At 38.2% G+C, this 20,822-nt stretch overlaps 1 protein-coding gene across 1 annotated transcript; it reads right to left on the bottom strand.

Annotated features, from left to right (window-relative positions):
- Nucleotides 1–12,868: 12,868 nt before the first annotated feature.
- LOC113280471 (probable chromo domain-containing protein LHP1) lies at nucleotides 12,869–15,474 on the bottom strand. Its single transcript, XM_026529090.1, has 5 exons — nucleotides 15,388–15,474; nucleotides 15,203–15,306; nucleotides 14,088–15,125; nucleotides 13,934–14,030; nucleotides 12,869–12,895 (listed from the first exon to the last, which is right to left on the bottom strand). Exons 1-5 carry the CDS (start codon nucleotides 15,472–15,474, stop codon nucleotides 12,869–12,871), a joined length of 1,353 nt encoding a protein of 450 aa, XP_026384875.1.
- Between the last annotated feature and the right edge of the window lie 5,348 nt (nucleotides 15,475–20,822).

Raw genomic sequence — 20,822 nt, 5'->3', positions numbered from 1 at the left:
GTTGTGCTTGTCGTGTGGATGTTCTTGTGTTTGTCCCCTTTTGTCGCGTTGTAGTTTTTCGCCTAATTTCTCTCTTCGCTTATATCCGCAATTATTTTAGTGAGGGCGAGACTGTGGGTTAGTTTTGTGCGATATTTCTCCCCTAAAGTTGCCTTAGCATGTAATAGTGAAGGGTGTTATTGAATTTTCGGTTATAAGAGTTCTTCCTAAATTGTGAATAACAAATAAGGATTTATACTCATTAAATACATGTTCGACACTTGTTGGCATCATTCCTTATGCTGGTATAGAATTCTACATATATATGTAAGGAACTTAAGAGACGAGTCCCTGAAGGGCACCAGAATTTTGTTGTTGTGCCTGTAGGTTGCCATTGTCACTTAGAATTTATTTTGTTTGCTATTTTTGTTGATCGTTAGTCCTCCTTTCTTGATTTTCATGGTTACCTAACGGTTACGCCTGTATAAATCTGGAATTGTTTTTCATTTTTTCAACTTCAGTTTGATATTTTCTTTTCTTGAACAAGGTCGAAAGTGGTTGCTTGTTTTAGGTTTTCTTCTGAGTTTACCTCTTCTACGTGTACTATATAATCCTCATCCTTTTATTTGGAATAAGAACTATCAACCCCTTCTATTTGGAATAAGTCATGTATTGCACAATCAAAAAACATTACACAACTGGGCAATGAATGCAGAAAATTGACATCAGATTGATGTTTCACAAAATGAAACTAAAAAATGTTAGGAATACATCTCATCAAGACTCAGTCAAAGCTCTTCTGGTAACAGCTGCCAAGAGAAAATCACGTATCAACCACTAGCTTGTGTTACGCTACAGATTGATATGGATTTATTGCAAATATATTCTCTATAATTGCTAGCTTATGTTACGCCAAAAACATCTCTGTAACCCTTGTAAGAAAGGCATGTAATCTCTATATATTTGTCTACCTTTCTACCAGTTTAAGTGTGGATCAATTCACCAAAATATTGTATTCTGTTTTGGTATCAGCCAGAAAGATCCTAAACCACGCTTTCTTCATTTTTCCGCATCAATGGCAGCACTAGAAACATCCACTCTTCAAGCAATTCATATTAACCATCTCATCAACATCAAACTCAATGATACCAACTATCTTTTATGGAAGACACAATTCAAGCCACTACTGAAGGGCTATCGTTTAAAATGATATGTAAATGGTACTTATGCAAGACCATCACCAACCATACCAAACACACAAGCTGATTTACCACCATTATCAAATCCTGCATATGAAAAGTATGAACAACAGGATCAGATCCTACTAGGCTGGCTGCTTTCATCCCTCACAGAAGGAGTATTAGGTCGTGTATCTGGTTTAACAACTTCAAAAAGAAGTCTGGGATGCAGTTGAAAAAAGATATGCACCCAAGACAAGGGCACATCAGATGAATCTAAGAAGGCAACTAATGAGTTTGAGCAAAGGTAACAGCTCCATGTATGATTATTTTTCAAAATCTAAAGAATTATTTGATGCCCTTACAGCATCAGGGAATGCACTTTCTGAAGATGATATGCAACAATCAATCTTGAGTGGTTTGGATCAAGCATATGATTTAATTGTCACTTCGTTGAGCACTGTCGAAAAGATAGATATGGATGCATTTTATGCACATCTGATCGCATATGATATGAGACTTGAGCAACAACTAGCTTCTATTCAGCAACCAATGGCAAATATTGCCTCTTCATCTACTGCACTACCATATCAAAGACAATAGTAAGGAAGGTTTCCCCAGAATCGATCCCAACAAAATCAAAGTTTTCGTCAGCAAAATCAACACAATCGAAAGCCTAAAAGAGATCAAGGACAAGGTCCTTGTCGGATTTGCAATCACAAAAACCATAATGCAAGTTTCTGCTGGTTTCGCAAAGATAACAATGCACCACAAAGAGGAGAACCAGCTGCATATCTTGCTTTACCTGGTGGTCCTGCTGATAACAATTGGGTGACTGACACAGAAGCAACTCATCACTTAACTGCAAATCTCAACAATCTGAACATCAGGCATGAATATGATGGAACTGAACAAGTTCGTGTAGGAAATGGCAATGCTCTACACATTGAAAATATTGGTAATGCTTCTTTTACCCATAATAATCGATCCTTTCATCTCAAAAATATACTTCATGTGCCTGACATAAAAGCAAATCTTCTTTCTGTTTCAAATTTCTTCAAAGATAATAATGTATATTTTTAATTTCACTCCAATTTCTTTGATGTAAAGGATCTCAAAATCATGACAACACTTTTGCAAGACAGGAGTAAGAATGGGCTCTACATGTTTGATGATGTTCGAGAGATTACCAATACAACTCTAGCTGCTCTAGTAACCAACACTATTCCAATGTGGCATCAGCGTCTAGGACACCCAATGCTCCGTATTGTTTTCCGAGTCATTAAATATTTTTCCATTCTAGTTTCCAATAAGAAGTTTGAATTCTGTCATTCTTTTCATGTGAGCAAGAGTCATAAACTTCCCTTTCCAAATAGTAGTATTGTAATCGATAAGCCATTGAGCTTACTTGTGTCTGATTTATGGACATCTCCTTACTTATCTAGAAATGGATATCGATATTATCTTCTGCTTATGGATGTTTTCTCACATTACACATGGATCTATCCACTGGTTCGTAAATCAGATGCATTTCCTGTGTTCATTGAATTCAAAAAACTCATTGAGAATCAAACTGATCTCAAGATTAAAGTTTTTCAGTCAGACAATGGGGGAGAGTTTAAAAAGTTCACTTCCTTTCTAAATAGATCAGGAGTTATACATAGATTTTCATGTCCTCATACATCAGCTCAAAACGGTCTTGCAGAACGTAGAATTAGACAAATAACAGAGTCAGGCTTAGCACTTCTTTTTAATGCCTCAATGCCAAAACCCTACTGGTTTGAGGCTTTCACAACTACATATTACCTCATCAATAGACTCCCAGCTTCAAAAACTGAGTCTAAATCTCCTTTAGAGTTTTTGTTCAACAAGACTCCTGACTGCTCCTCTCTTAGAGTTTTTGGATGTTTATGCTATCCATGTCTTAGACCATATGTCTCAAAGAAACTCGAACCAATATCTTTACCATGTGTTTTTATAGGGTACACTAGTACTCACAAAGGTTATTTATGCTTCCATGTTTCAACCAACATGCTATATATCTCTCAACATGTCAAATTTGTGGAAACAAGCTTCCCATTTGCTGCCAGGCAACATGTAAATTCTCTTAACTTCACACAGAAATCACTCCCTACAAAGATCTTAAGCTCATCTGTTTTATCAGTTCCATCTTCTAGTGCATCACTTGAACCTGTCCAACCAGCATCACCATCCATTGAAGCTGAAGTTGTAATTGATCAACCGTTGTCCTCTAGTCTGCCAGAAGTATCATCTCCAGTCATTGATCAACCCACAGACAATACTATAGTTGGTACTTCATCACTAGAAGCTGATAGCACTGTTTCTCAAGCTCAACCACAAATTCAGCAGCATCATATGGTCACACGAGCTCGAGATGGCATTAGAAATCCTGTAAACAAGTTGTATCTTCAAGAAACTAAATATCCACTAGAAACAACACATATTACTGCTCCAACATCTTATACTGAAGCATCAAAAGATCCAACATGGAGACCACCCATGGATGATGAAATTAATGCTCACATTCACAATGGAACTGAGAGTTATGTTCCATATGAGGAATTGATGAATCTAATTGGCTCAAAATGGGTGTTTCGTTTCAAAGAAAAAGCTGATGGGTCAATTGACAGACGCAAAGCCAGATTGGTAGCACAAGGTTATAATCAGCGTGAGGGACTTGATTACTACGAAACATTTAGCCCAGTGATAAAGCCTAGCATGATAAGGCTTGTTCTCTCAATTGTTATGTCTCAAAACTGGACGATGAAGCAATTAGATGTCCAAAATGCATTTCTGCATGGTGAGTTAACTGAAGCCGTATATATGAAGCAACCACCAGGGTATGTCAGTCCTGACTATCCTAATCATGTCTGTAAGCTCAACAAATCGATTTATGGGTTGAAACAAGCTCCGAGAACTTGGTTTTCCAAATTAAGTAATTTTCTCATTGCACTGGGATTCAAGGGTTCTATTTCTGACAGTTCTCTCTTTATACAACAAGCATCAAGGAGTTACATCTGTCCTCATCTACGTTGATGACATCATCATCACAGGTTCAAACTCTGCTCTTATCACCAATCTTATTACAAATCTGAGCTCTTCCTTTGCAGTAAAGGATCTGGGAAACCTAAGTTACTTCTTAGGCATATAAGTAATCCACCAAGACACTTCAGTGATACTGAGTCAGCAGAAGTATATAGTTGATCTACTCAAACGAACAAAAATGGATGCTGCTAAACCAGTCTCTACACCTCTTCCTGTAAATGCCAATATCAGTAAACACGAAAGTGTGAAACTTGAGGACCCTACTCTGTATCGTAATGTCTGTGGAGCTTTACAATATCTTCATCTCACCAAGCCAGACATTGCGGTAGCAGTCAACAAAGTCTGTCAGTATATGCATAATCCTTTTGTTGAGCATTGGGATCTAGTTAAGAGAATCCTACGATATCTCAAACATACAGTGCATTATGGTTTAGTTTTCCGTCCTTCAGCGGATACAACACTTCATGCATACTCAGACTCTGATTGGGCTGGCAGTTTAGATGATAGAAGATCAACAAGTGGGTACGGTATTTACTTTGGCAGTAATCTTATTTCGTGGAGAGCACACAAGCAAAAAACGGTCTCTAAATCTAGTACTGAGGCTGAATACAGAGGCATAGCCATAGCTACATCAGAACTGATATGGCTTCAGTCACTATTGCATGAATTGGGCATTGCAATACAAGTTCCAACATTGTGGTGTGACAATCTGGGTGCGACTTATCTGACAGCAAATCCAGTCTTTCACGCACAAATGAAACACATTGAAATTGATTACCATTTTGTACGAGAAAGAGTTGCAAACAAAACACTACTGGTAAAGTTTATTTCCTCAAAAGATCAGCTAGCTGACATTTTTACAAAGGGTAAGATTTGGCCACTCATGCACAACTTGAGGGGGGATGTTAGGAATACATCTCATCAAGACTCAGTCAAAGCTCTTTTGGTAACAACTGCCAAGAGAAAATCACGTATCAATCACTAGCTTGTGTTACGCTACAGATTGATATGGATTTATTGCAAATATATTCTCTATAATTGATAGCTTATGTTGGGCCAAAAACATCTCTGTAACCCTTGTAAGAAAGGCATGTAATCTCTATATATTTGTCTACCTTTCCACCAGTTGAAGTGTGGATCAATTCACCAAAATATTGTATTCTGTTTAAAACTGATAAAGCGAGAACAAAAAAGCTACATGGGCTATTAATATGCCTAGGAGCTGAACTGAGCTTAAAACTTCCAGGTACTGATTCATTTCCTTGATCATTGACAGTAACATTGGCACCCAACTCCCCCGTATGTTTTTTGATATGTGTAAAGTATTTGAGGAACACAGTACAACTAACACGTGAAGCTAATTCAACCCTGAATGTCGCAGTGCCTCTGTTAGATACTGCCATCTTAACTTCCTCCCAAGGAAACCCAAAAGTTTGAATCTGCAAAATATGTTTCTCGTACTCAGAATGAGATTCATATCTCGGAAGAGATGTAAACCCAATGGGTATTAGAGTGTCGAGATGATCACCAGCAGTACTAACATTGTGGAGGTAGTAATAAAGAGAAATGTTAAAAGTATGATAGTAAATTCTCCCTATATGAGATTTTGCTTTATCGAGTTTGAGATTGAGGGAGAGGGTTGTATTGATTGTCTGGTTGGTTGCATCATTAGAAGCTTTATTAAGAGCAGGAACATAGAATGCTTCTATAGTACACTTTGGGAAATTATCATCAGGATCAGAGCTTATAACAGGCGAAGAAAATAGAAAAGATAACCCTGCTAGGACGAATAAAAACCTTCTACAACTACATTAACTCTTCATCTACATTGCACTACTGTTACTGTATAAAAAAAATACATTGATAATATATTGATCCCCTTATGTAGGGCAGTTTTGCTAGGATAAAGGAGACTGCATAGAATAAGTCCGAAATTTTGATAAGCATAGAAAAATAATTGTTGATTTAAAAAAAAATAGAATAAGTCCCTGCTTGTTACTCCCTCAGTTAGTTTTTAATAGGCTAGTTTGGTTTTTAGAGAAAATCAAGGAAATTAAGAACCAATCGTTGAAAGTGGTCCTCATGACACTTGTCAATAAAAGTAGTGAAGTGAAATAGTCCCCATGACTTGTCAGCAAAAGAAGTAAAGTGAAATGTTCCACATGACACTTGTCATAAAAAAAAGTTAAGAGAAAAGTGGTCCCACAAAACCAAAGTAACATTTGACTTTCCCAATTAGGAAACCAGCCTATATTTTGGAAACATTTATTTATAGAAACCAGCTTATTAAAAAGTAACGGAGGGAGTACTTGTTAGTAGGCTGCCCACCAATTCTTTGGATAAACTTATACAAAAAAGTACAAATTTTTATATTTTCTTTAATTATTATTATCTTTTAGTTAATTTTAAAATGTTAAAAATATATATATATATATATATATATTGTGCAATAATTTTTCAGGCTACCTTGTATCATGACAAAAGCTAATATAATTATCTTGAAACTAATATAATTGGCTTGAGCTTGATATTCAGTATCGCTTTTCTAAATTTATGAAAAATTAGAAAAGTGAAAGCTCCACTTTTTATAGGACAAATGTAGAATGTTTTCTCGTACAAAGCAACAAATGATGTTCTTAAAGTTCTTTTGGCATGAGGTTATCTTGTAACAGGCCACAACTGCAAGTATATCAAGTACAAGAAACAAACTAAATTACGTTATGCATGTGCAGTCTTGTTTTGATAGTCTAACAGAGTTGTGCTTGTTCCCTGGAGCAAGAAAGGGATGAACAATAAGGGAAGGGAACACTAATATGGCTATGGCTTTTATATAACAAAATTACTCACCACAATTATTTACTGTTTCAGTAAACCATGAATTGCAATATCCAAATATATTAAGCGAATAGCCGATCAACAAAAAAAAAAAAATTAAAAAGAAAGCGAATAGAAAGTGAAGGTGCAAAATTGACATCAAACTGATGCCTCATGAAATTAAACACAAAACTGATAAAACAAGAACAAAAAAGCTACATGGGTTATTGATAATACGTAGAGGTGTAAAACGTGTCGGCTCGGCACAGCCCAGCCCACGAAGTCACGTGCTTAGCGTGCTGCGTGTTGTGCTGGGCTGTGTCAGAGATTCAGACGTCCCGTATTGTGCTAAATGGCGTGTCGTGCAGTGTTGTGTCAGAAAAATAAACGTGATGTGTCGTGTTGTGCTGGGCTAGCACACTTATTTTATGTTTTCCAAAATAATTATTTTTGAGATATTTTAGTTAGTATATATACTATTACAGAAATAAATTTGCATAACGAAAATAAAATGTCAGAAATTGGCTAAAACAATGATTTTTTTGTCAAATATGCATCAAATGTGATGTATTGTGTAGTATTTTATGCATGACGTGACGTACTTTCTTCGCGTGCTGCGTTGTGTCGCGTGCTAACACGTGTCACGTGTTGTGCTGTGTCGCTATGCCTATTTGTCTGGCACAACACAACACATTAATCAAACGTGTTGTGCCCGTGCTGGGCCGGTCACATGCTTTGCCGTGCTGTGCTGGAATTTTAACGTGTTGTGTTGTGCCATAAACGTTCTATCCCGTCCCAATTTACACCTCTAATTAGAGGTGTAAAACGTGCCGGCCCAGCACTGCCTGGCACACGAAGTCGCGTGCTTCACGTGCCATGTGTCGTGTTGTGTTGTGCCAACGATTTAAACGTGTTGTGTCGTGCTGTGCATTACTAGTCAAAAGCTAGGCACAATACAGCCCACGGGCACAGCACACGAATAAACGTGCTGTGTCGTGCTGACACACGTGTTATAATAATTTGAAATCACTTAATGGTATACATTAAGTCGGACATTCACGAGAATCTAAATAGACAATATATCATTTGAAATTATTTCAAGTAAAATTAACAAGTTTATTCAATAAAAAGAAATAGCCCATCAATATAAAATTGGATCATTGTCATGCAAATATGTAAATTAATGTTCTAGTCAATTATAGGTAACGACATTATAACAACGATATTGAAATATATTTTCCAAATATTTAGGTATTATATGTGTTGTTATAAAAATAAGTTAGCATAAAATGTCAAAATGAAATATATTTTCCAAATATTTAGGTATTATATGTGTTATAAAAATAAGCTAGCATAAAATGTCAAAAACTAAATAGAATAGTGACTCTTTTGTGAAATTTACACAAAATGCGATGTATTATGCCTTCTTATATGGTGTACTTGTGCATGCTATGACGTGCTTTCTTAACGTGCTGGGCTGGGCTGAGCCATGTGCTTATCTGTGCCGTGTGCTGTGCTACTGTGCCGATTAGGCTAACCCAGCACAACCCATGAAACTAACGTGCTTGGCCGTGCTGGGCTAAATCACGTGCTGAGCTGGGCTCAGATCTTCACCTCCACCTCTAATAATACGCCTAGAATCTGAAGTGAGCCTAAACCCATTACGTACTGATTTATTTCCTTGATCATTGACAGTAACATCAACACCCAACTTTACCGTATGTCTCCTGGTTGGCCAAACGGAATTCCCCCACAGATACCTAACTCGTGAAGATAGTTCAACTCTGAACGTTGTAGTACGTGTACGGCCATTAGAAACTTCCATCTTAGCTTCCTCCCAAGGAACCCCAAAAGTCTGAATCTTCACAAGATGATGCTGTGGTTTCTTATACACATAGTACTGAGATTGTGTGAACTTCAGAATAGATATATTCCCGATGGGTATACGCATTAGAGTAGTGTCACGGTGATCACCAGTTGTACTACCACTGTGGTAGTAATATAGAGCGATGTTAAAAGTATCATAGTAAATTACTTTCAATCTATTACGATTTCCCCACCAAAAATGGTTTTTTATCTTGAGTCTGAGATCCAAGGATATGGTTGTATTGATGCTCTGGTCCGTTGCATCATTAGAGGCTATATTGAGAGCAGGAGCATAGAACTTTTCTATAGTACACTTCGGAAAATCATGATCATAACCTACAACAGGTGAAGAGAAAACAAACAATAATCCAGCAAGAACGACTAAAGACCCTACACTACAACTCCTCATCTTCTTCGACATTGTAGTATAATTCTTTTTTTACCAAGATTGCTAGGCTTGTCACGATAAGATGAGAGCAGAAAGACTTGATATTGATAAGAATAATATTGATCTCATTAGACTGCCTCTCCTTATATAGGCTATATACAATAACCCATAGAAAGAAAATCCTATTCCTTCCTAGTAGAATTTGATAATTATGGCATGTTGCAATATTTTTGGTTTTGTTCTTATTAAGGTATGTGTTTGGCAAATCCAGTTTTTTTTTATATATTATATATACGGATTAGTTAAGCAAGGAATAGTAGATTACGGTTTCGATGATATGACATTGACGACAACTGGCTTTCGTTTTAATTTTTGAGTGTTGCCTGAGGGACCGAGCTCCGTGTTGGAAACTAGCTGAATTATAGGACAGGGTTTTGTGTGAGAGTCCAAAACTTGTGGAACTCCAAAACCGTGTGAGAAAATCTTGGTAGGTGGTTTTGTGTTTATCACAAACATAGTCGATCATTGGTTTTGTGAAAATCCCAACAATTGGTATCAGAGCTAGGTTTAGGGGAAAAACAAGATGACGACAAAGGTTTATGCGGGTTTTACGCGGTTCGAGGTAGAGAAGTTCGATAGTTCTATTAACTTCGGTGTATGGAAAATCCAAGTTAAAGATGTTTTGATTCAATCGGGATTAGTCAAGGCGCTGAAAGGACAAGCTGAAAGCGGTGTCAAACCTGAAGACTGGGAAGATGTTGATTTAAGAGTTGCAAGTCAAATACGACTATTATTAGCAAAAAATGTTTTGGCTAATGTCTCAAAGATTACTACAGCAAAGGATTTGTGGAGTAAACTTGAAGAGTTGTATATGACAAACACTCGGTCGAATAGATTACTTGAAAGAGCAATTTCATACATTGAAGATGGATGAAGGTACGTCTATTGCTAATCATCTCAGTGTTTTGAATTCAATTGTTTCTGAACTGGAAGCTTTAGAAGTAACTGCTAATGATGAGGATAAGGCACTTCGTCTCATATTGTCACTTCCACCATGTTATAAACACATGGTAACATACTTAAAGCATGGAAAAGATTCTTTGAGTCTTTCCGAAGTTACAAGTGCTCTCTTGTCTGAAAAAAAGGAGATGAGGAGTAGTAAGGGTAATTCGTTGGAAGAGGATATTTTATATGTTAGCGGGAAGAAGAAACACGGTAAGAGTGTTTGCTGGAAGCGTCGCAAACCAGGCCATATTAGGCGTGATTGCAAGTGGAAAGGCAATGGGACTGGTCCGACAAAAGGTCCCGAAGGTCAAGCTAACCATGTCAACAATGTTAGTTATGAAAGTGATTTCTCTCTTTTGGTTGCTGCTGATTTTAATTAAGAGGAGAGTTGGATTTTGGATAGCGGTACCACAACACATATGTGTGCACACCGGTCATATTTCGATAGGTATGTGGGGTGTAGTGGAAAAGTGTTTAATGGCGATGGCTCGAAACTATCGGTTAAGGGAGTCGGTGATATTCGCATTAGGATGTTTAATGGTAAATTTCGAACAACCCAGAGAGTAAAACACGTGTCGGAGTTAAGGTGGAATCTAATAAGTCTTTTCCAAATAGATTCTGCGGGTTTTGGTTAATCCTGTCATGGTGGAGTAATTAAAGTTTATCAAGGGTCTACTATGATCATGAAAGGAAGTCGTAGCAGCGACTTGTATATTCTGAAGCAGTCAGGGTTAGGTGGAGCTAAGGACGGATCCGAGTCAACTTTTGGGAATGTTAAGTCTCATGGAAAATTGGCATTAGGTGGAGTTCCAAAGGCTCGTATGGTCAAGAAGTGGGTTCCAAGGATAACTTGGACTTTGTTGGTCATCAACATTGATGATTAACGGCCCGTAAGGGCAGGTAGACAAGAACACGGTGGAGGTCAGTTGTTTGAAGAAGCAAAAAGAATTTGAGTGAACTACGGTCGGTTTGATTCCTTGAAGAGGATACGTAGGCAGCCTATGGCGCAATCGACGTTGGAAGACGAATGAGATTTCATGTATTGATCGTCTCACGCATGAATGCATGATCCGAGGTGGAGAATTGTTGGAAACTAGCTGAATTACAGAACACGGTTTTGTGTGAGAGTCCAAAACTTGTGGAACTCCAAAACCGTGTGAGAAAATCTTGGTCGGTGGTTTTGTGTTTATCACAAACACAGTCGGTCATTGAGTTCTAGCTTGTAGGATCTCAATTGGAGTCGGTCACTTGGAGGTTAAACAAACCGTGAATTAAACCTAGGTATATAACTAGTATAAATAGGGGTCCTTGGTAGTGTTTGGAGATATTCTCATAAGAGTTCTTCTAAAGGGTGAAAGCTAGGGTTTTCGGTCTCTTTGTGAGCTTCTTGGTTTCGGTAAAGGGTGAGAGCTGTTTGAGAAGGTAAGAGTTCTCTTTGTAATCACCTTTACGTTTAATTGAATAAATCGTGTTCTTGTCCGTGGGTTTTGCCCAGTTTGGGGTTTTCCACGTAAATTCTTGTCTTGTGTGATTGTTTATCGTTTATCATTATTTTCTTGGTTCTTTGTTTTCTTCTTCGTTTAATCCCAAAGATCGAAGCGTTGTGGTGAAAATCCCAACACTCCGAACATCACCAACACACTAAAGCTTTTATTTAGCATCTTTTTATTTTCCATAAAGGCGTTGGTCGATGAGTACAAACTGCTGAATGATCAACGAATTGGAGCCGATATATTTGAATAAAAAAACTCTTGACACGAATTCTAGCTAATAAGCAATGTGCAATGGGTGACATATGCCAATAGTGATATTTTGCACATATTGCACCTGAATGGGAGTAAACTCTTCTATGTAGTCATAATTCATAAATCAGTCCCATGGAACAAGAAAAGGATGAATATTTCAGAGAACACTAATATAGCTAGTATGGCTTTTGCTATTAGTAAAACAACATATTGATAGTAGATAACGGTTTCTATCTGTATTGATTGGGACGGGATACGACGACATTGGCGACACCTTTCTTGATACTGATGGCACATTTTATACTATGTATGTATTTCAGGTGTTCGGATCAAGTAAGATCAAGGGTTCAACCATACAAATTCTCAAACAACAAGATCAAGGATTTAGGTCTGGAGTTAACTCCAGTGAAACAATGCTTGTATGATACTGTCTTCAAGAAAAGCGTCACCTTCCCGTTCCAGCTCAAAGTTCTAAGGACACTCTTCGAATTCATTCTTGATTGTGAAACACCTGCACGCTACAAGGACATTGCAGATCGCCTATTAATCGTCTTTTATAACTGGTAGTTGTGCTTAAACACTTCTTTTTTTCCCCATGTAATCCAATGTCATATACAAGGGCATTGCAAATTTGTTTCCTATAAACTTCCAAACGGCAGACCCAGCTGAAGAGTAATCAAAACACAAGATTTCAAAGAGTAAAATCTGGCATTACATATCATATGCTATCTTCTCTGCTCACTCCTTGGTGTCTCAAAATAAAATAAAAAGTAAGGGGGATTTGAAGTAATACCAGTTGCGGATTGTCAGCCTTCAGCTGTATATTATCAACCACCACCTCTGTCCCATCGGAGCTGTAAGTGCAAATTACTGAACTGATCACTCAAAAAGTTCAAATAACCAACAAAAGCGAAAACAATAATCCTGTTTTACAAATCTATTATTACGATTAGCACTTAAGGTCGTCTGAAGTAGATGGAACGAACTCAAAATTAGAGACTATTCATCGAAAACTTGCTTAATTGATTTAGAATCGAGGAACCTTGTATCAATGTAAGATCGAGGAACATGTAACCATGGACATAACTATTTCTATACCTACTTAATCATTGCATGTTGATTTTTAAATTTTGAATTACTGCCCTGCACCTCATAGTATTTACCAATTAATCTTCTTATACATGGAGCATTATGTACTACATAACTTGTTTACAACTATTCTTTAAACACAATCCAGCAAACTGATGTAAGTACTTAACTTGACAAGGGTTCAACAAGGATATGCTATTGATGGGAGTTGAGCTCAAAACCCTTGTTCTATTGAAAGAGTGAATATCAACTTTCAAGCAAACTTAACATGTTCATGTTTTCCTTAAACTCAACACAAGAAAAGACAGGGGAAATCAGTCATAGACGATAACTCAGCTTTCATTGCAAAGCCATAACAACCATATCGTGAGATACACATTGATTCAGACACAACCGTAAATCCTCAAGCTTTATTAGAAACATGTCACTTTTTTTAATTTCGATTAAATAAGGCGGCTGGCAAGCATTAAAACAGTGCAGATGGAAGACTCTTTCGGAAGCTCTCCCTGGAAGCTTGGTATTACATAATCAGTTAAAAGTAGTATTTATTTTCTAGCTTACTAGTGGTTCATGGAAACAACTGCTTAACACAAATTGAGAAAGAAACAGTTTGCAGTTCAATCTTCACTCAAACAAAGATACGTGCACCGTTCAACCTCCGAGTTAGCGAATGATGGAAGAAGGAGGTCATCCAGTAAATAAACACTTCCGTACGTGTTAAATTCCATATATGCTTTCAGAAGCAATCAACCAAGACAGAATTTTTTTTAAAGCAGCAGTTGATTGACGTACGGCGTACGCACCTTACTGACACGCACATCATCTTGTACATCGTATTTTATTGAGACTGAATAACCAGTAGGTTTGATCTTGGTAATAGAATGTGTGTAATTAGACAACCTTCACGCCTTATGCTGATCAGGTTCAGACTTATCTCCATTTTGAGCATCTTCTAACACAGTTGATTCCTTCCGAAACCTCCTGACATTTCCAGATTTCCTCCTTTTAGCTCCTGTCAAACGATTAATGTGAGTAGTACTTTCATCAAAATCTACTTCTGGAATATGACTTTCTACCATATTATCAGAAAGCCTTATATCAGAAACCTTCTTCTCCCCATTCTCAGAATTTAAGTTGTCTATGGAGGTTCTCTCAGTGAGCTCAGTGACTTTGGAAGAAACACTCTCGTTCTCATGAGTAATAGAATGTGGGTTATTAGACAACCTTCCCGCCTTATGCTGATCAGGTTCAGACTTATCTCCATTTTGAGCATCTTCTAACACAGTTGATTCCTTCCGAAACCTCCTGACATTTCCAGATTTCCTCCTTTTAGCTCCTGTCAAACGATTACTGTGAGTAGTACTTTCATCAAAATCTACTTCTGGAATATGACTTTCTACCATATTATCAGAAAGCCTTATATCAGAAACCTTCTTCTCCCCATTCTCAGAATTTAAGTTCTCTATGGAGGTTCTCTCTGTGAGCTCAGTGACTTTGGAAGAAACACTCTCGTTCTCATGAGTAATAGAATGTGGGTTATTAGACAACCTTCCGGCCTTATGCTGATCAGGTTCAGACTTATCTCCATTTTGGGCATCTTCTAACACAGTGGATTCCTTCCGAAACCTCCTGACATTTCCAGATTTCCTCCTTTTAGCTCCTGTCAAACAATTACTGTGAGTAGTACTTTCACCAAAATCTACTTCTGCAATATGACTTTCTACCAAATTATCAGAAAGCCTTATATCAAGCACCTTCTTCTTCCCATTCTCTGAATTTAAGTTGTCTATGGAGGATGTCTCTCTGAGGTCAGTGACTTTGGAAGAAACAATCTCGTTCTCATTAGTTTGCTGGGTAGCAATTGTACCCACATCCTCATCACTAGGTGCCTCATGACCTAATTCATTCGTCTCATTACCCTTATTTCCCTCTCTATGAAATGATTTACTTGCAACTCTACCCTTCCGCTTCCTCTTTCGCTTTCTCAAAAGTAAGCTTTAAATGCCAAAAACAAACAATCAAACACGAACAGTTAATCTGATCTTAAGAGATAGTGAAAGTGTGGAAAGTACCTTTCTTCAAATTCATCAACATATTCTTGTACATTCTCAGCAGGTTCCCATGTATTTGATCTCTCGGGCCAATCACGCCATTTTATCAGATATTCAGTATGCCCCTAATTAATCAATTAAGGAAAATTCATCAGGACTTGTTAAACATTATTAAATTAGGGTTTAAAAAAAAAGATAATTATTACCTTGCGAACCCTTTTCTTTCTCACATCTTCAATTTCGTAGAAACCTTGAGCAAGTTTGGGTTTTTGCGACCCCAGTCCTCTTTTCATATCTACTAGATCTCTTTTCTTCTTCTACTAAACGGATAGATCTCTTTTCTTCTTCTACTAAACGGATACACTGAATAGTATCGCACAAGAAGAAGAAAAAGAAAATAAAGGAGAAGATATAAAGGGCCGGCCGGGGTGGGGAAGTCAACCAAAAGTCAACCCCTAGCCTGTGACCATTAATGACACAATCGGTATAGAAAATAGCCCAGATTAAATCATGATAGACACTTGATAAATTTTTAATCACGCACGTCCTGAAGGAACTCCAGTTGATGATAAACAAAACATACTCTGTAGGGGCGAAATATCTCACAAGACTAATCTACAACTTCGCTTTGACCAAAATTACCAAAGAGACAATAATCAGGATGAACAATCATGCGACCGAAGAAAAGGAACGCGAAAATAAGCTACAAGATGAAGACAAGGCGATGAATCTCTTTACATAAGAAGCACCAAGAAGAAAGTAGCAGCGCAACAGATAGGGACAGCTCTCAAAAGCCTGATAAGCCTGGCGAGTAAGACAAACTAACACAGAATTCATCCTCAGAGATCTTGCACGTGAATATGGTTGTCTTCTACCTGTATATTCGCTTATATAAGGATTCAAATGATATGGAGAGAGAGAGAGGCAGGTTGAGATAGAATTCAGTTGAGTGAGATAAATTATCAAGAGAGAAAATAAGCTCTAGAACCTAGTTTTCATCTGGTATTTCTCCATTGTTGTATACAAACTCACCTTGAATCTCTTGTAAGAAGATCATACTCTCAATACAAAGTGTTTGTGAAGATCATATTAGTGTCAAAGTGGTGAATAATATCATTAATGTTTGGGTTGAGTTTACATGATTTAAGCTTTGTGTTATTATCATTACAACGGGTGTAGTCGGGAGATTTTTCGCACCTACATTTTGGCACTAGAAACAGGGAGGATTTACCCTCACCTGATAGTAATTTGTTGAAAACCATCATATGTTACCCTCATCACCTCCACCATGAAATCCCAATAGACAATGTACTATTTCTTCGCCCTGTATGAAGAAGTATCCTTAAAAAACCCTCTCCTCAAAACCCTTAAAGTTCTGAAGGAAGAATCTATTTGAAGAAGTATTCCCCTGGCAGTAATATCAACTATATCCTTCCCTAAAGAAGAGAAGGAAGAGACTGTGTCACGAAAACCTCGTTCAAAAACAATACATGAAGAAAACATCAACATGAGACAAGGAAAGAAAATAGCAAAAGAAGCATCTACTGGAGGAAACATGCAATGGATCAGGAAAAGAAATAACGAAAGAACAGAGCAAAGTGCTACTTCAGATGGCAAAGGAAAGAAAAAACAACCCAATTACAGAAACCAAGATCAGGAAGAAGTCATCACTATACGAAGAAAAACTCGCACAATGGAGGAGAAGGAAAGAATGTTAGTTGCAGAACGAGTAAAGCTAGCAGTCAAACATGAGCGACTCTGGATAGAAAACCCAATCTAAAGAAAAAGGTGCGAGAGTATGAACTGGAGATAGAATATGGGGAAAGTTATAGGAGGTATCTCCGAGAAAAGGATATTGCTGAAAGAAGACAAAGGGCAGCACGATTAAACGAACAAATACGGAATAATGCACGAAGATGTGAGGAAGAGAGAAGACGTCTAAGAATGAGGCAAGCATCGGGAGGTAATCACCAGGGCGAAAACTGGAGAAGAACAACTCAACATGAAGGGCGAAATCAAGTATATGCAAGAAGAGACACATAACATCAGCAATGTAATGCTATTTTATTAATCGCTGAAGACGTCAAAGAATTTCACGACAAAGTGCTTAGGCGAGTCTACAAGCGCGACTTCAAGGGAAAAGAAATATATCACGAAGATAAAATTATCCCCCTAGAAGATTGGAAAAAGCAACCCATTGTGTTCAGCGCTGGAGACGTCCCTGATAATGGAAGACCACATGAAGAAAACCTGGTCATAAATGTGATAATGGAATCAGATCGCATAGATGAAGATAGTGCGATACCCCCTCTAGCAGTCAACAGAATCTTAGTAGACAGTGGCAGCTCAGCAGACACATTGTTCTACCACACATTTAAAGCATTGGGTTATTGTGATTCGAATCTCTCCCCAGCAGAGTATGACATCTTTGGATTCAATGGGATAGCGAATAAAACCAAAGGGCGAAATTACTGTGAAGATACTCGTAAACTCGCTGGAAACAACAGTAACATTCAGTGTCGTGGACGTGGATACCCCGTATAACGCAATCATGGGGAGGCCCTGGATACACAGAATTAGAGGGATAGTATATCTAATTTCCACCAGTGTATTCGCTTTCCTACTCCAAATGTCATAAGAGAAATTAAAAGAGATATCGTACAGGCGAAGAAATACCGAGATCTCAACATACGACATCAGGAAGGACGAAAACAAAGGAAGAAGGATAATGAGAAGAAGACGAAGGAGATAAAAAGGGAAAAGGAATTACATCTACATGGTGAAGGCAACTGAAGGAAACGGAATCCCAAGCGAAATCTCTGAAAAAGAAGGAGAACCATAATCCAACTAAAAGAGCTAACACCACACGGAGAACCCATACTGAATTTCGTTGCTGAAGAGCCCACGAAAGATATCAACCTGGGGACGAAAATTGAACCAAAAATCATAAGAATAGGGACCACAATGGGAGAAGAAGAAGAAAGGAATCTCATTCAACTGTTGAAAGATTATCATGATGTCTTCCCATGGAGTATGGGCGACATGCCAGGCATACGTCCCTCTCTTGCCTGCCACAGACTAGCCATTAGTCCAACAGCAAAACCAGTTAGACAAAGGATACAAAGATAACATCGATATACCACGAGCAAATTGAAGCATAATTATTGAAAATGATTGAATCGGGGATAATAAGACCCGCGAAATATGCAGAATGGTTGTGAATATGGTAGTAGTCCCCAAGAAGAATAAGAAGATTCAAATTTGTATTGATTTTACCGATTTAAATAAATCCTGCCCAAAAGATAGTTACCCACTACCAGATATCCCCTAGACAGTCGAGTCAGTTACATGATGCGAAAGGATATCGTTGGTGTACGGCTACTCGGGATACAACCGATACCTTTGGCAGAGGAGGATCAAGAAAACACAACATTTTTTGCACCAAGAGACCTACACTGCTACACGAGATGCCCTTCGTGTTAAGAAATGCAAGAGCAACCTATCAGAGGATGGTAGAAAAGGTATTCAAACCTTGGATACCAACCACTTTGGCGGTCTATGTGTTACTCAAAAGTAAAAAGTCAGTTGATCACGCGAAGCATCTGAAAAAAATATTCGAACAAATGGGAAAGGAATTTGGGTTGATCCCGCGAAGTGCATTTTTGGGGATCACGTCCGGGAAATTTTTAGGCTACATCATATCTAAGGAAGGAATTTGGGTTGATCCCGTCAAAGTACAAGCCATTCTTGAAATGCCTTCGCCAGCTACTATAAGACGTGCAAAAATTGAATGGCCTGACCGCATCCCTGGGAAGGTTCATATCGCGCTCATCCGACAAGTGTAAAAAAAATTTCAATATCTTGAAGAAAGAAAGTAAGTTTGCATGGACACAAGAATGCAAAGCTACCCTCCAAAGCATAAAGGACTACCTGGCGAACTTGTCAATGTTGCAAAAACTAGAACCAAATGAAAGGTTGCTGATATACCTTGCCACAACACCATATGCTCTCAGTGTCGTGTTATTACGCTCAGATCAAGGAGTGGAGAGGCCAATTTATTTCATCAGCAAAACCTTCAACTCCGCAGAACGTAATTACACCAAGATAGAAAAACTGATCTTAATACTAGTCTACGCGAATCAGAAGCTTCTCATCTATTTTCATGCACATAAAATAAAAGTGTTGACTAAAACACCCATTGAATATGTATTAAAATCTTCTAAGAGAGTTGGAAGAATAGAAAGATGGAACGCACAGATTGAACAATTCGAGATCAGCTATGAAGTCTTGTCTTCACCAAAATCTCAAATTATTGCCGACTTCATCCCAGACTTCCCATTAGAAGACGATGATACCACAAGCGAAATGATAGATATTGACGAAGATCTTGCGGACCCAACAGACTTGCTGAAAGAAGAAAACCCGATGAGATGGGAAATCTTTGTAGATGGATCTGTAGATAGTCAAAGGAATGGAATAGGGATCGTTTTCACTTCTCCCCCAGGAGAGAGGATAGTCTAATGATTCAGATTATAATATCAAACCGCAAACAACGAAGTTGAATACGAAGCAGTAATACATGGATTAAGACTGGCAGTAGATATGGGGCTGGAAGACATCAGGCTCACCAGCGATTCGCAACTAGTTGTTCGCCAGATGGATGTGCGATATAAAGCGAACGATCTCGTGTTGCAAATATATTCACAATTAGCTAAATAATATTCAGATAACATTCCAAAAATTATCTAGAGGAACATATGTCGTAAGGACGATCGCCATGCTAATGCTCTCGCGTTTGTTACATCAATGATGCTAAATCCTGAAACGCGATTCATTCGCATTGAAAGCCTAATGCAACCATCGATTGATACGGAAAGACGTGCGGTGGAGGTGATAGACATTAATAATTCTAATGAAGAAAAGGATATTGAGAAAACAGACTGGCGAACCCGAATTCACAAATTCTTGCGAAATGGAGAAGTCCCACGTGACAGGCTAGAGGCACATAAACTCAGAAGCAAAGCCACAAATTATGAGTTGCGCGATGGAGTATTATACAGAAGATCCTTTCTCGGGCCACTCCTGAGATATTTGTCGCCTGAAGAACGTATTGAAATCATGAAGGCCATACACTACGGGGATGTTGGGAATCATGGTGGAACCAGGTCTTTGGCATTCAAAACCCTAGGGCAAGGCTATTATTGTCCTTACATGCATGAAGATGCAAAGGATGTCGCCGCAAAATGCGAAGAATGTCAAAGATACGAAAAACATATCCATGCACCAGGAAGAACCCTCAACTCAGTGCTAAGTGTTTGGCCTTTCGCCAAATGGGGATTATACATAGTAGGGCCACTCGTACCAGGAAGCAGACAACAAAGATTCTTAATTGTGGCGACATACTATTTCACGAAGTGGTCCGAAGCAAAGGGCAACCTAACATATCGGAGATAAGGATGTCTTTTCTTTCATATTCGAGCAGATCATATGCAGATTCGGAATCCCCGTGCAATTGGTGTCAGATAATGGAAAGCAATTTGAAGGACAGGATATTACCATGGTGCTTAACACATTCAAAATTCAAAGAGGGAAGTCAACTCCGCTCTATTCCCTGAGAAATGGCCAAGCTGAGGTAACGAAC

Source organism: Papaver somniferum, chromosome 5 (assembly GCF_003573695.1).
Source record: "Papaver somniferum cultivar HN1 chromosome 5, ASM357369v1, whole genome shotgun sequence".
In the NCBI taxonomy this organism is placed as follows: domain Eukaryota; kingdom Viridiplantae; phylum Streptophyta; class Magnoliopsida; order Ranunculales; family Papaveraceae; genus Papaver; species Papaver somniferum.
Note: the sequence above shows the minus strand (reverse complement) of the source record. Positions and strands in the feature narration are given on the sequence as shown.